The 16,125-nt window shown below is 39.4% G+C and overlaps 1 protein-coding gene across 3 annotated transcripts; it reads right to left on the bottom strand.

The window, feature by feature from the left end:
• Positions 1–680: 680 nt before the first annotated feature.
• On the bottom strand, positions 681–16,091 carry LOC111864550 (protein IWS1 homolog). 3 transcript variants are annotated; one of them, XM_023851876.2, is made up of 9 exons: positions 15,586–16,091; positions 13,936–14,136; positions 12,462–12,605; positions 11,935–12,101; positions 10,164–10,273; positions 7,477–7,617; positions 5,838–5,957; positions 2,232–3,262; positions 681–2,081 (listed from the first exon to the last, which is right to left on the bottom strand). In XM_023851876.2, exons 1-9 carry the CDS (start codon positions 15,673–15,675, stop codon positions 1,563–1,565), a joined length of 2,523 nt encoding a protein of 840 aa, XP_023707644.1. In that variant the 5' UTR covers positions 15,676–16,091; the 3' UTR covers positions 681–1,562. The 3 variants fall into 3 exon arrangements, with proteins under 3 accessions (XP_023707644.1, XP_023707642.1, XP_023707643.1); XM_023851874.2 differs by having other exon boundaries at positions 681–3,262; positions 15,586–16,082; XM_023851875.2 differs by having other exon boundaries at positions 681–3,262; positions 12,462–12,602; positions 15,586–16,082.
• Positions 16,092–16,125: the final 34 nt, after the last annotated feature.

The raw sequence follows: 16,125 nt of genomic DNA, 5'->3' as shown, positions 1-16,125 counted from the left end.
ACAGAGTTAATACGTTAGATATGTAAGTACAAAGTGTACAGTGTTGTGTTCTGGTGCTTGTGATCATGATGCAACACTATGAGGGAATGGAACTAAAAGCGGTAACATTGACAGTTCAGACGATTACGAAACTTGGATCTCATGTCCATGGTGCTGCTGTGTGCAGGAGCTGCAGCTCAGGAAGAATAGCCCTCACCTACTGAAAATTCATTGTGAATTTCCTCTTGAAATTTAAGTTGCAATGCCAGTTTTCCTATTCTTTTACATGTTCTCAGAGCAGTAGTTCCCAAACAGTATTATTCCATGATACAACAGAGTACAGTGAAACCCACAAGTAAGCTTCCTTCTTGGAGCAGTGGATTGGAACTCTAAAATGAGGAAAATTTTACATATAGGTAACTAGACACTGATATTGATTTGGGCCAAATGGAAGAGAACACTAAATTAGGGAAAACCTTAAATAGAGAAACATTACTTTGAGGATCCACAGCTTATATAAATTATCCATTACTTCTGCCCTGAAATTCCTTGTTTCCTTGCTTTCTCCATACAATTACTCTATATTCATTACCATTATGTAGCTAAAAACTTTACATGATTTGTCACAATTAATTTCCCTTCTGAAATTATATGAAACCAATGTAGTAATTCCTCTCAACTAAGCGAATAAAACAGACTTCTCCAGATATTAACAGAAACAGATTTTAATTTTGGTGTCAAAGGTCGCCATTACAATAATAAATTATGAAACAGACTTCTCAAAATATGATTTTAAACACTTTCAAATAAAAAAAGAGAATTCCTCAAAATATCAAATCAAACAGATTTCATTTCTCAAAATATCACTCAAAACAGATATCTCCAGTTCCAAAGCAGATTTCTCAATATACACTTGAGACATCAGTCATAAATATCAACAAAATTAGATCTATCAAAATATCAACTGAAGTAAGACTTCACAAAATATAGATGGCCATCAAAATTTGGAACACCACTATTTTAGAAGATTCATGTATTTATGGTTGAATTTTATTAAGATGGTATCAAACTCCTTTTATGTGGTTCAATATATTTCTTAGAAGAGGCACCACATTGTGATAACATTGCAGACAAGCAGTTGTTTCTCATCCACTTTGTTTGCTACTGAAGAGCCCAGACATGATAAGTTCATTCAAGGAGGGAGGGGGGGATTCAATGGGCCAATATACTGATCACCATCACTCATGAAGCGATCAGTTCTTTCTAGCAGACTCAACTGAGTAAATGCTGCCTGACCTTATCACCTGAAAACAGAAATATATCCAGTTTTGAAAACATTACATTCTGTTTTCAGAATACAGAACAACAGAGGAAGGCCAAATTCCCAGTAATATTACATATAATGTACCATCATCAGGCCTCCTTAAAACCGGCAAATATTTAATGCCTGCAAGGAAAACTGCACTACCAGTTCAGATGGGACATACCTTACAGTTATATTTTTATGTGAACTCATGAGGACGAACAGGTGGGTAGAGCAGTCTGGTGGCCAGATGTCACAAACACGCCATTCTTACCTCCATTTATATATTAGATTCCTGCTTTTCCTCAGGCACAATAGCTGCTGCTACACTATCTGACAATGATCCACTTCCAGTGGTCTTAATAACATCCACTTTCCCTTGGCCCTCATTATGTTCACATCCATTCCAAGATCCTGTTTCAATTTCTCCTTCCAGCCCCTTTTCTGTGTGTGTTACAAGTTGTACACTTTCTTTCTCTTTTAGTTCTGTAGTTTCATTCATAGTTCCTTCCTTAGTTTTAACTAATATATCTGAATGAGTTTTATCAAGGTAAATTTCTGAAACATCTTTGATTTCACTAAAATCTGTACTTCTTTCAGACATAAGAGTCTCCTGTGCAACTTCCTGCATTATCGTACCACGCACTTTGCTGTTTGTAGTAACTTTTGAGACTCCTATGCAATTATCTGATTCACTATTTAAATGACTTCCATCTGCCTGAAGCATCCCCATCTTTTCTTCTTTGTGCCTAAGTGTCCCTGACTTCACTTCTGTATTGTGAAGATTCCCTGACTTCACTTCTATGTTCTGAATCATACCTGGATTTGCTCCTATGTCCTGACCCATTCCAGACTTCACTTCTGTATTGTGAAGATTCCCTGACTTCACTTCTATGTTCTGAATCATACCTGGATTTGCTCCTATGTCCTGACCCATTCCAGACTTCACTTCTGTATTGTGAAGATTCCCTGACTTCACTTCTATGTTCTGAATCATACCTGGATTTGCTCCTATGTCCTGATCCATTCCAGACTTCACTTCTGTATTGTGAAGATTCCGTGGCTTCTCTTCTGTGTTCTGAATCACATCTGGATTTGCTTCTATTCCAGACTTCACTTCTGTGTCCTGAATCATACTTCGGTTTGTTTCTATGTCCTGATCCATTCCAGACTTCACTTCTGTATTCTGAAGATTCCCTGTCTTCACTTCTGTGTTTTGAAGAATCGAACATTTTGCTTCCATGTTCTGAAGCAACTGTGACTTCTGAATCATAACTGGCTCCTCTTCTGTGCTCTGAAACATTTCTGACTTCACTTCTGTTTTCTGAACCATCTCTGAGTTCATTTCTGTATTCTGAAGCAGCTCTGAATTCACTTCTGTGTTCTGAGTCATCTCTGATTTCACTTGTGTGTTTCGAACCATCTCTGGCTCCACTTCTGTGTTCAGAAGCATGCCTGAATTCAATTCTGCTGACTTGGCATCCACTGTGGAGTCAATATTACTGTGTGGTGATAATTCTTCACATGCACTATCATTTCCACTTGTAGTGACATCTTCCCATGAATCATCACCTCCCAATTCAATTTCCCTCTGGCAGTTTTCCACTGCTGTCACAGTTTCTTCTTCTTCTTCCTCCTTCTTGTCCACACGTTTAGATACTTCTGTAGTATTAATCTCTTCTTTTTCTCTCTGTTTTCTCAGCTTGGTGCCATGTTCTACTCTCTTAGGGCGCTCTCTTTTTGGTTTGGGATCCTGTTTCATTTCTGCAGGAGGCAATGGTGGCTTTGATAAAGCAGCAGCACCAGCACGGTTACTAATGCCGGCATCAGGAGGTGCTTTACTATGACTGGAAGGAGTTCTACACGGCCGCAGCTCTACTCTGCGAGGAGGGACTTCATCCTCTGATTGGCTGCTGTAACTGATGCACAGATTCTGCCGTGGTCCCACTCGGCCTGTGCCAGCAACTAGCGGGGCATTAACTGCAACAGGCCAACAAAGACATACAATCATAACTACAAATTACATATGTCTTGGGTGGACTATAATGACTGAGACAACATTAAGGTAGGCTGCACACCGGCATGTGTCAAGACACGATGTCTGCGACATGATGCAAAAAAGGAGCACAGTTGAAACGAATGAGAAAACCGCTGCACACTGGTCTGAGTCATGATGCTGATGAATCACGAATGAAGCAAGACTGCATCTTTTGTCTCATGTCTTGATGCTTGTCTTGACACAGTTGGTGTGTGGCTGCCCTAATCCTTTTTGATGTTCTCAGAAACATATCTCAAATGACATTAATCTCTGTGTGGTCTGGACTAGTTACCTCACAAATGTACAGTCCAGCCATGGAATTTCTCTTGAATTAGATAAGCAATCTCAATGTTACAGTTCAACATGTAACACTCCTATTTCATATTCGAGAGATCCTGGGTTCAAATTTCAACTTCAAGCTCATCTACCTTGAAGGTTTGTGGTTTTCTGCAGTTCCTCCAGGCAGTTGCCAGAATAGTACCTCAAAGTAGACCATGACCACTTCCTTTTACATCCTTTCCAATTTATTATTCATTCATCATCCCATCATTCAATACAATAGATAGTCTGAACTACGGAGAGCATCGTTAAGTAAACCATAAACAAATGTGTGTCCATAAATAAATGGACAAGCTAACAAGTGTCATGTCAGAATCTCCATGTAAGTATAGATTTTATATTTCTTCTGTTGCTGTAAAGGGGGGGCACTGATTTCAAGGCAAATGAAGAACGTAAGCATAAAAGTGTAGGGGTTTCTACTGTCTCCGGCAATCATGAGAAAATCCAAACATATCTCAGCCAACAGCCATTTTAGGTGTTAAAATTATGTGAAATGCAGTTCGATAAACAGCAGTTTACATCCTTTTTTACTTTAAAAATAAATGTATGTATGATAATAACATTTCACTGATATGAAACATCAGAGAAAATTGGGGAAAGAATATATATGAATGAGATCTTGTAACATCCCCGAAAAGCTAAAATTGGAACAGAGTGAACAAAGCCTTTAAAAAGCAGAAAAATTTTGTCATACCTGTATCAAGTCAGCTATAACTCATATGGGATCATGATCGCCACTCACCGATGTGTCATGGTTTCTCATTCCTCTCCATCCTTTCCATTAATATTCATTTTGTTTGTTTTTTCATCCATTTGGTGTATGTAATGACAATTTCTGAAACTCAGACTGTACAGCGTTGAATGATACAATGAATACGGGTGACGAATTCGAAAAGATGTGGAAGGAAGCAGCCTATTTCAAGGTACTATCCCAGCATTCGCCTGGAAGGCCTGAGGAAAGCTGTGGAAACCCTCAATCAAGATATTCACTGTCCCAGATGAGATTCAAATGACCCTTCCCCCCATGCAGGTCAGGAGCATTTCTGCCTAAACCATCTTAGTCAGTGACACCCCTCTTTTATCTAGTCCAGTCTTTTCCTACTCTCTTTCATACTGTGACATGATGCCTGAAGGCCAGAATAGTGGAGACAGAGGAGACGTTTATTGCTAGGCAATGGCTCCGTAAACACATTCCTGCGGCAACAAATACACAAGAAACAATAGAGGGATTGTTAGCAAATTGTGTTTTGACAAGAGTTCTGCATGGGCAGCTGTGACAAAGAGGACCTGAGCATGGGAAGCTGAAGAATCTGCACTGTTAGAAGCCATTGCCAGGGAACGGCTGATTGAGACAGCAGGCTGGAAAAGGCTTAGCGGGTGCTGGGGTGATTTGTAAGGTGTGAAGATTAGCAGTAGTGCTGTAATTATGTGCAGTTCTGAGTGGTGGCTATAAATCCAATTTCCAATCCACACCCCAAATATATGACAATATTGCCATGTCTAAGGGGTTTCATGAGTAATAATTGTGGGTCCTAGATTTGATGACTGGATTTACTGGATGACTGTATTACAGTTACAGTTTATTATAACTGCTCACACATTGAACTCCATCCTCACAACGTCTATTTGCTTAGTTGCTGCTTGGTAACACTTCAGCTATTCTGCTTCCTTAAACGATGTCTGTCAAATGAATCTTGAAGTCTCTAGTCTCTCAAACTCTTAATCTCACCAGTATGACTCGCTCGAACTCTGTCTGGATGTCTGCATCTCAGACTGAGCTAACTTCATGCGGACCGAATATATATCACCGTCTCAAAGGGTTCCATTACTATGTTACATGAATGCATTGTACCACATATGCTTGTAATACCACTGTAACCAACCTATTGTCCAGCAATGGATTATATTTGCTTCTGCTATTATTCAAACTTTTAGGCAGTGTTTACCTAGCGTTGCTCACCAACCGACGTTTGTCCCAGAAACGGTGTTTTAACAAGCCATTGTCTAGCAATGGCTTTCATCACAATATTGTCTCTCCATCTCCATGTCATCAATCCACTCAATGATCATACACTTAAAAACCTCTATCTTTGTTCTTAAAAGAATCTTATTACTGTCCACATGCACACATTTTGGAATATCATAAATTTCTTCTACATTTCCCTAAGGCCTACAAACCTCTGACGCTCCTGACAGGAGGTGCAGGAGAACTATTAGCAACAGATATCTTTATTGACTCTCCAGTGCTAATCACAGTGCGTTCGCTGTGGGCAGCAACAGCATTTTCTTCTCTGATATCTGAAATGTAATAACAAATTCTTGCAGACAAGTATTAAACATAACATGAATAATTTTAAAACAATTTCCCAAAGGCAATCATCACAGTCCATGAAAAAAAAAGGAACATAAAATTATCTGATATAGAAAAAAATACCCACTATTACAATTCTATTTTTGAAAATATCTCACAAAGAAGGTAAATAGCAAGAACATGGAACATTTCCTGAAATTTTGAATTGTTCAGAAATTTAACCTGAAGTACATACACAGTTTCAGATGTCACTTTTGTAATTTCACATCCTTTTATGTAGTCTTAATATTTATACTACAGACATGAAACTAATCAGCTGCAGAGGTATTACTGTCCTTAGATTCTTATTTCCATGTGTAACATGTAAATTCGGCTTTCAAGATTAAGCCACATCATATATTGAAAAATTTCCACAAATTTCTGTGTACACCGCAGTCCATATCTTCAGGGTGAAGGCGGTAGGAGGGGAAACAGGATGACACTGTCCACTTCAGTGCTCTAGAGTGGGGCGAGAAGTGACAGCTACTAGGGAGCTGTGTACATGAGCCACTCTGTTCGATGGTCCACAGGAAAATATGCTTTGTTAATGTCTATAGAAAAAATACAGATCTTAGGGTCAATGTTTTCTGTTAAGTGGGCTCCTGCCACACTATACTGATGCAGACAATATTGTGACATGATGCCTGTAGCCACAATAGTTCATTGCTAGGCAATGGCTTGGTAAAAAGGTTCCCGCAGAAATGAACATGCACGCAACAATAGACAAATCACCATTTCTATGCAACAGCAAGGCAAACACACATCTATAACAACAGAGGAATTGTTAGGAAACAACGTTTTTTGATGGGGCCGACATGAGGCTACATAACGAGGATCCAAAGCCAGCTGAGATAGAATTGTGGGAGTCACTGGAGACGGCAGTCAAAGATGATCGAGAGGAGATGGCAGTGAGTTCAGTTGAGATTTGATAAAATCAGCCTCTGAAGAGAAGACTTTATGTGTGATAATTAATGTCATGAAATCCGTTGCCAGGATGTGACAGACTGCATCTGAGAACCCTGGTGTGTGTGTGTGTGTGTGTGTGTAACAGTGAACTGTAAAGTGTAGATCAGCGATAGTGCCTCCAGATGGAGGCATTTAAAATGGGTATGGTAGAGGTAAGTTGTCCCTGTACTTAATTAAGGGCCATGACATGAAGATGGATGCAGAAGTGGAGGTACAGCTTCACACATTCTCAGACTTGGCACTGGGTGAATGCATGTCACATGCTTTATGCCACAGCCATTTTATCCCAGAGAAATAGGGTCTTTTACCTACTGAATAAGAGGTTGGGTGGGCTGTTGAGAAGAGAAAAATCTCTTACCCCTGACACGGAATCAAATCCAATAGCATAGTAACTTCACTGACTATGGTATGCTGCCTTCCATCTAAAAGGGGAAACATCATATATTCTTCACAGAACTTTGTGCCTCTGGTCTCAAAAATCGTGTCAACAAAAATTTGTACCTTGAATTGGACTGGTCTGGGCTCGGATGTATCGCTTTCCCCGAAGGTTGCCTCTGTTCTCCTGTGACATGCCATGACCTCTTCCACCCCTCTCTGATACCCGGGAGAGTCTAGATGATGAGTTTTCTCCAGGCCTCACGCCTATAAAGTAAGCATTACCTGTTACCCACTGCTCAAACAAAAAGTCTTATATCACAACAGAACACACAACTCATACATTATACCTTACAAGAGCATAACAAAGTAAAGTTGTACCTGTGCTTAACTAATTAAACACTACACCATGAAGGCGTACGAAGGAGTGGACATATATATATATATATATACACACACTTTTTCTTGACCTTGACACTAGTTTCAGGTGAGTGGTCAACTTCACACCCAGGGAAAGAGCCCCCAGTACCCATTGGATAGGAGGCTGGGTGTACCCCAGAGCCAGTCTGGATGACATAGAGAAGAGAGAATTCTTGACTTTACAAGGACTCAAACTCTGACACCTTGGCTGTCCAGCCCGTAGCTAGTAACTATACCAACTACACTATTCTGGCTCCTTATCAAGCCATAACATGCATCTTTAAATTTTCAAACAGGATACTTCAAGATATAAATAAATATCAAATGACCAGGACATACCTTTCTCTCTACGATATATATGCAAGATAAAATAAATAAATTTAGGAAAGAAGGTAGAAGCCACTTTTCTTTAAACATTCTTCCTTCTTTATTTAGTGGCTTGCGGAAGTTACAAAAATATATCAATAAATATACAAATTAATGATTATTTCTAGTATTACATTACACATCAGAGTAGATACAAGGAGTGAGGTAAAATGGCCCTTTCACCACAAACTTCAAACCTTTCTGAATTAGCTCTACAGCGGTTCCATGCTTTGCTTAGTGTGACATTTGGATAGTCACCCTGTTTCATAACAGAGTCCCAAGCAACTATATCTTAAATTAGGTACACAGAGTTACACAAGATATGTGAGGATATTTCATCTTTTTATGGCACCTTTTACAACCAGAGCTCTTTACCAATCCCTGTATGAAGTGGCATCCTTTCAAGAAATAGCATCACATCTCAATCGGCACCTGCTTAGTCCTAATAGTTCCTGGTATTATTTGCAGAGAGTCCTTCAAGAAGTCTTTCGCATGTTTGTGTTCAGATTTCTGTGCACAGATTGCCACAACCCGAGAGAGAGCCTTTCAGTTTCATACTATTACCGTGTTTGTTCATCTTAACATAAGAGAAAGGATCATAGAAAACATCTATATGTTATACGCACAACATAAATGCCAAATTTCACATGCAATGCATTATTTTCAAACTGAAGGCTATACAGAGATATTTTTCCAGCCACAACTTCATTTCAGACTGTATAAAAAAGAAAACAAGAAAAGTTGTATTATTTTGTGAAGGTCTGCCACAGCGATGAATTCCAGAACCCAAAAAAGCATGACTGTAACTCTCACCTCAGACATCTGCACATTTACCACAGTAGTCTTCACAGCGTGCATCCTGTTGCGTGTCCCAAACGTATATATTTAGGTTAGCTGTCGCCACAACAAAGAGATTTTTTTTTAATTCGCTTACTGGGGGTGGAGTCCTACTGGGGCCACTGATTGGCCTATTGCAGCCTGCCCCAGATGGTGATGATGGAGAATTTGGTGGAACGAAAATTGGCAGGGGAAACTGAAGTACTCCGAGAAAATCCGCCCCAGTGCCACTTTGTCCACCACAAATCCCACTTGACCAGACCCGGGACTGAACCCAGGCCACCGCGGTGGGAAGCCAGCGACTAACCACTTGAGCTATGGCGCAGCCAACAAAGTGATTTATAATCAGTCAATATTTTACTATTTTACACTGCCTGATGATGGTCCTACGAGACTGAAACATGTAGCAGGAAATAAACATTCAATTGTAAAATAATGATTATAAATCACTTTGTTTTCACAAGGGCTAACCTAACTATATACACCATAGTAGTGTTAAAAATGACAAATATTTGTAAAATATCAACATGAGGCAATCTAAAAAGATATGATACTGATACCAGGCTTTATGAAAATCTATCCACTGGTTCAATCTACGACACTTGACAACAGTCACACACATTCACTAGTAACCTTACCTCTTCGAATATTAAAAGTAGGCATAAGTGCATAACACAGGCAAACATGTGTACAAGTATTAAATATAAACTTCATCTTCAGTCAGTGAGCAAGCTATTTTAAGTGGCAGTACATCTGATTTGCATTCAGGTGATGTCCTATCTGCTACCCAGATGATGGTACTTAATGGTAGCATATCCCTCTTGTCAAATACCGGAATAATATCTTGAAACAGACTAAAACTGATTTCTCCACAATCCTTTCAAGTTCAAAGAATGAAATCATTCTCTCGCTGTTCAATGCTAAATAAATGCTGCACTTGACAATACAATAGACAATACATCTATCCATTCATTTTTGGTCATACTGCCACTGCTTTTGAAACTGTTCTTAGATGAATATTAAGACAAAACTAGCTGGATATGAGCCATGTATTACTAGTAAGTAGATGGTATACAATGATGAGATAAACATATAACAAGCAGAAATCAGCAACTTCAAACATTTAACAAACAACCTGGGTATTTATTCGGGGGGGGGAACAAGGAAAACCTCAGTCAGAATATACCTACGGTCTTGAATTATCTGCACTTTATGATCATCGTAAGGATGAGAGACAGTATTACTTCTGTGAAATCCACCACTCCTTGACATTTTAGCTGTTCCTCTCACATCTTCCTCCCTGTACAAAAATGAATGAGAAATTTGTAGTATTTAACAGAATCAACATTTTTTCCTTAGGTGAATACCATGGTGTTTAAAATATTAAGGACTTAATTTCTTCTAAATAATATATAAGAATTCAGTTCATACCTTACAGGAAATAAAATACTTCTCAACTACAAAAATCAACTGATTAATTCTATTTAGGGAAACAACACTGTTTATTGTGGGAATGATATGAAACATAATACTTATATACTCTGTCAGCAGAATGCAGAGTTTCAGCACATTAGAGCACGTGGTACGTATAGAACAACTGGTCTTTAAAGGGTCAAGCCTGTTGGATTACCCAGTGTTGAACCCTAAGTTTCTTTAGGCCCTCAGCAAAAATATGGATTGCACAATACAACAAATTTTTCATCTCTCATAGACAACAGGTTTCATATACACATTACAGCCTCTGGTATTTGGCCCTCTTGTCTGCAAATTTTATAAGAAAATCTATTAATGTTTCCATCAGGGTGGGTCATCTCATTACAAAGGCCTCAGCAAGCCAACAGTAGGGATCAAATTGCTCTCAAAAAAACAATCTTTTGACCGTCTACATATAACCACTCTAAGCAGGGCAACGCTTGTTGGTTTCACAACTAAAGATGGCGGCTATAAACAGTAATATTCAATCAGTATTATAGTGTTAATCTTTGCCAAAAGAGATACCTCTAGACTATTATTAAAAAAAGTAAAGTCATCTCTGTAACAGGCCATGGAGGCCCATAGGGTTGTGGGACATTGAGGCTCCCATATTTTGTAGACAATCCGCTCAGAGATGGAAGTGAGGTTGTCAGGCTTAAACGCCAGCTGCCCTTTACCCCCCAGTAAGATTCTTGGTACTCATTTCTGTTAGAGGCTGCGTCAACCCCACGGCCATATTGTGGCTGGAAGAATTAGTTCAACAGAAAAATCCAATGATCTCATCGGGAATTGAACCCATGACCTCCTGGCTTTTAGCATGGTGCCTCAACCAACTATGCAACCACTGGCCCCAGACTGTTTTTGTTGTTGTCATTGGTATTCTGTCAAGCTTTATTTCCAGAACAGTTTAGTGTAACTTCAGCAAAATCATGATTTCAGTGTCCTTCATGTGTCATAGTGTATAAGAATAGATCAACAGGAGAGTTATATGTGGAAGCCATAGCTAGAGATACACTGCCAGACTTTCCCACTGAAGTGTCAATAGTCATTCCACCAATTTTAATAAAACTTATACCACAAAGGAGATAACAGTCCTGACAGTTGTTTAACCATTGCTTCTTGAATACATTCGCATATACCTTCCTAAACAGCTAAGTCACATTGTTTGTGCTATACTGTCGGGGTTAGGAAATCAAGATGAGCAGGACATGTAGCATGTAGACTTAAACCAAGATGTGCATCTCTGGGATTTTCATGGGAAAAATTTATATGTTGAGACAACTTGAAAGACAGATGTAGCCACTGACAGAAAGATAACATTAAAACAGATCTTAAAGAGATAAGTTGTGATATGATGAACCTTCAGGTTCCATACTGATAAAAGGATTTGCTGGTCAGCTGAATGACTATCAACTGTTGATGAAAGTCCTCATTAGTTGATGAGATACAGGTCTTTGTCATGATCACATACCAGAATGTTTTACTTACTCCTGTGTTATCTTTTCATTGTCCCATTCCCGACGCCAATGGCCCTCTGAAGTTCTCTGACGACTGATTCGGTCGCTATCAATGCGATTTCTCTCAGCTCTCCATGCCTCATACTCTGGTAGATGGACATCTCTCCCTCGACCTTGCTGAGGGGAACTCCTTTTACCCTGCAGAAAGCACCATGCCACAGACGGAGCAGTCAGTGCCTCACTACATTAACATTAGTGTAGAAACATATGCTTTGTGTTATGAACAAAACTTGCCACCAAGAACGTGTTCAATGTTCCCTTGTGTTTAAAAAAAAAAATCCCGCAAAAAGAACTCACGCCTTTGATAAAAACTGATTTTTAAAGAATAATGCACCTAATATGCAACACTGCTTGAATGTTCCAATTCTGGAAAATGGATGAATAAAGGGATTCCTTTATGAGGAAAAGAACATGGGTAGGTCTCTCAGGATGTAACAGAAGGCTTTATTTTAGCATTTTAACACTGGGGGGAACAGGAAGTGGGTTAAATCATATTACCCTATCTCGAGTAAAGGCCCCTCTGTTCCATCCACCACTCCTTCCCCTCCGCTGTGGCTGCTGTTGAGAATGTCTCCTATCGTACTCCTGCTCTTTGTCTACTAGGAACTTGGAAGTGGAATCTCGAGGGGGGCCATCTCTCTGCTGAAAAAAAGACCACAGGAACTGAAGAACTGCCTGGTATAGTGTCCTCCTTGAGCATCTGAAGGGTAATAGCCATGTAAATGATGCACAGTGTTCAGGTCATTATATACACGTGAAACTGGAATATTTGTGGAAGAAAATATTTTCATACAAAATATTGTACTTTAAAGTAGGATGCATGTTATTATCTCTGCAGTTTGACAAATCGGAAGGTGTAATAGAACTAGTTTATTGTTTACATACCAACTAGATCAGCTCAGGGTATTTAAAAAAAACTGCATATCTGAAAAGATAGCCCTATTAATCAATTAGCAAAACATTTCTGCAAATAGGTGACACTAAATGTGACATGTTAAAGTCTAGAGAAAAGAACAAGCTTTTACATGAAATATACCAGTTGTCCGAAGGTTATTTGAGGAAAGTATTCGAAGGTTCTCTGTAAAACGGTATTTATCCTCAGGCAGCCTTGGTATTTCTGACACAGTTCCATGGTATGACTTAACAGTAAAGTGTTAACAATGCTGCAAGGTGGTAAGACGATACAGCACCAAATAGCAAGATGATTATGGAATAATAAATCAGAAATCCAACGCTGCGTTTTGCTTTATGCCGTCTGTGTACAACTTCGGTTACTATTTATTCATCATCTCCTTCATTGACACTACATGTTTCGGCGTGACGGGCCATCTTCAGGAGTACAGGTTGTTGTGATTAAAGGGACTTGCTGACCACTGTAGAACAGCTCTGTTTCTCATATGTGGTTGCCTCAGATTACATTTCGTTATGTGGGTTAACCATCTGTTTTAATTTTGGTGTCCTTGAACTGGACAGCCACAACCAACAAACCAAACAAAACCATAAGACAAACACGTGGAGCTGAGGGGGGTGAGGAAAACCACAAGAAGCATCAGTCTGGATAGCCAGTGTCCTGAACAAGGTTTGAACCAAGCATCTTGTGAATACTGCTACACTAACCAGCTCAGTATGACTGGAGCGGACATGGAAGGAAGTGGTCATGGCCTAATGTTAGGTACATATTCCTGCATTTGCTAGAGGGACTGTAGAAAACAACACAAAACATCAGTAAGGACATTCGGAAATCTGGCAAAGATCAGAACTGGACACCTCCCACTTACAAGACATGTGACCACTCGAACCGAGCTGCTGCAACAGCAGAAGCGATGCTGCCTGTGTTTTCCAATAATGTCTCCGAGAACAGAATCACTCAGCTTCCATGAAGAAGGATCAATTTCAATCAAACTGGATACCTTTTACAAATAAATCATGCCACTGCTTGCTGCCATAAATATCCTGGCTGCTTCTTCCTCACCTCTCCAGAAGTACAGCACTCTGCAGAGCCACTTTTACTGCCAGTATTCTGCTGTGGCCCCCTTTGCTCTGAATGTACAGCCCTGCTTGTTCCATGGCTATGGGGTGGTGATCTCCCTCCAATAGGCCAGTCCACAGTTGGACTCGTTACCTGGACCAAGGCATTTAGCTTTGCTGCATTTTGTTTGTCTGCTTCCACCTCCTGCAAGAATTTATATATTTATGGAGTCTATGTGTAAATGGAGATGTCTCCATTGAAGTTATTAATACTGGGTGTCCTAAAAGTCACTTCACTGGAAGGTGAACTGTTTAACTGTGATTATTTTCAACTGTGTTCAGAACATATCTGCACCAGGCGGTAACACTGCAGNGTTCCTCTAAAATAGTTCCAAATGCAAATCAAATATTTTGAATTGTTTCATTTTTGGTCCGTTACACTATCAATCACAAATTGTCAATGAAAAATCCGTCGAGTGTAACAATGTTTTTAGGTCACTTATTTATCTCACTTGCCTTACATGTTTCAGTTCAAGAGAAACCATCATCAGAGGCACATATTACAAACACACGAGAACACTGGCATTGTTTAATGTACACAGTATGTAAGCTACGTGGACGCTGTTACAGGTGTCGATAAATAAGTGACCTAAAAACATTGTTACACTCGACGGATTTTTCATTGACAATTTGTGATTGATAGTGTAACGGACCAAAAATGAAACAATTCAAAATATTTGATTTGCATTTGGAACTATTTTAGAGGAACACATTGCCTCCATCTTCAGGGTCAAAGAATAACCTAATCACGTTCTGCTTGCTACCTCCTTCATGCTGGTTTCTCGTCTGGTTTATTCTTCAGCCTTGATGATGGAGGCAACATGTTCATCCAAAATGCCGGTTGTCTTTCATGGACTACACAGTGTTATATCCCAGAAGACAGAATTCTTCACTACCACCATTATGATAACCTCAAATCCTACAGTCTAAAACAACAATGAAAGAATTATTCCAGACTCACACCTTCTATGCAAAACTTAAGGATCTCACAATGGTAAATACAAATATTACTACCTTCTGGGATGTGACACCACATAGTCTAGTAGATTATTATCAACATTTCAGAACAATGTTAGTAAAAATCTACCAAACTATACAGCTTCACATCCCGTAAGACAGTACCTTTATGACCTCTGCTCTGTAGATGAATTTATATTATTAAGAAACGAATGACTGACGGCAGTAATTGTGCTCTCATTTCAGATGTTGTACGTACATCACTTATACATACAGATATTTCCTAGTTGTGTATATTCACACACATATATGGATTCTGGAAAAAGTGTGTGGAATTTATGTGTATAGTCACACACTTAATACGCTGATTTCCAAAGTTATATATTTTTTGTACACTGATATTATAACTATCCCTAAATATAAATTTATAAGCAACTATCATCGTGTATATGAATTTCATCATCTGTCGCGTATTTTATTCTTGGGAAATGGTCCGTAACAGCATCGTATTTCTACGTACATTCAGAATGTGATACAATGTACTCTGGCTTGCCCCACGTCCTGTATTCTAGGACCATTGTGATGCACATATTAACTGTTCACCTTTACATCTACAGGCAAAAAAAAAAAATCTTACCAAATGCCGCCTTTTTATTTCTTCATTTTTCTTACGAATTTTCTCTATACGTTCTTCAAGAAGTAAAGCCTCCTGTTTACTGCGAGCCATCCCTTTAGCGCTCACTCGATATTACAAACACATCTTCATTCGAACCTACCGAAAATAACACGTACTAAAGCCACTTCTGTCCGAACCTCATCCATCAAACTCGAAGTGTTTGAAGTCATACAAGTACACTCTATAACCTCCGTACTCCGCACTTTCCTACTCGTTACGCAGTTCATTACACTTACACACGCCTTGTTTGGTCTTGTGCGTAGGCGAACATCAGTCTGTGCATGCTTAAATCTCGAAATGAAGGCTGTTTTACACGAGGACAGCAGGTTGTTTTAGCGTTTAAAAGACACTAGGTATGAAGCGTATGACGAGTGGCTGTGTGTAAATGAATGCAACAAGCCAGCCGAAGAAACGGTCATTACCAAGAACAACTCCAAAACTCCAAAATGGGAAACTAGCCTGGGAGAGCCAGTGGAACTGGTGTGCAATAAACAGAATTCA

The sequence above is a fragment of the Cryptotermes secundus genome, unplaced genomic scaffold (assembly GCF_002891405.2).
Source record: "Cryptotermes secundus unplaced genomic scaffold, Csec_1.0 scaffold2344, whole genome shotgun sequence".
In the NCBI taxonomy this organism is placed as follows: Eukaryota; Metazoa; Arthropoda; class Insecta; order Blattodea; family Kalotermitidae; genus Cryptotermes; species Cryptotermes secundus.
This window is presented reverse-complemented; position numbering and strand designations above follow the sequence as displayed.

Bases quoted from the DNA above. Each gene is read 5' to 3' on its own strand.
- LOC111864550 (XM_023851874.2), bottom strand. From the start codon at position 15,675: ATGGCTCGCAGTAAACAGGAGGCTTTACTTCTTGAAGAACGTATAGAG. The intron at 12,102-12,461 runs GTAATATGATTT...TGCTTTCTGCAG, and splicing joins GGGCCTTTACTCGAGATAGG to GGTAAAAGGAGTTCCCCTCA. The intron at 10,274-11,934 runs GTAAGTAAAACA...ATTTTTGTACAG, and splicing joins AATGAAAAGATAACACAGGA to GGAGGAAGATGTGAGAGGAA.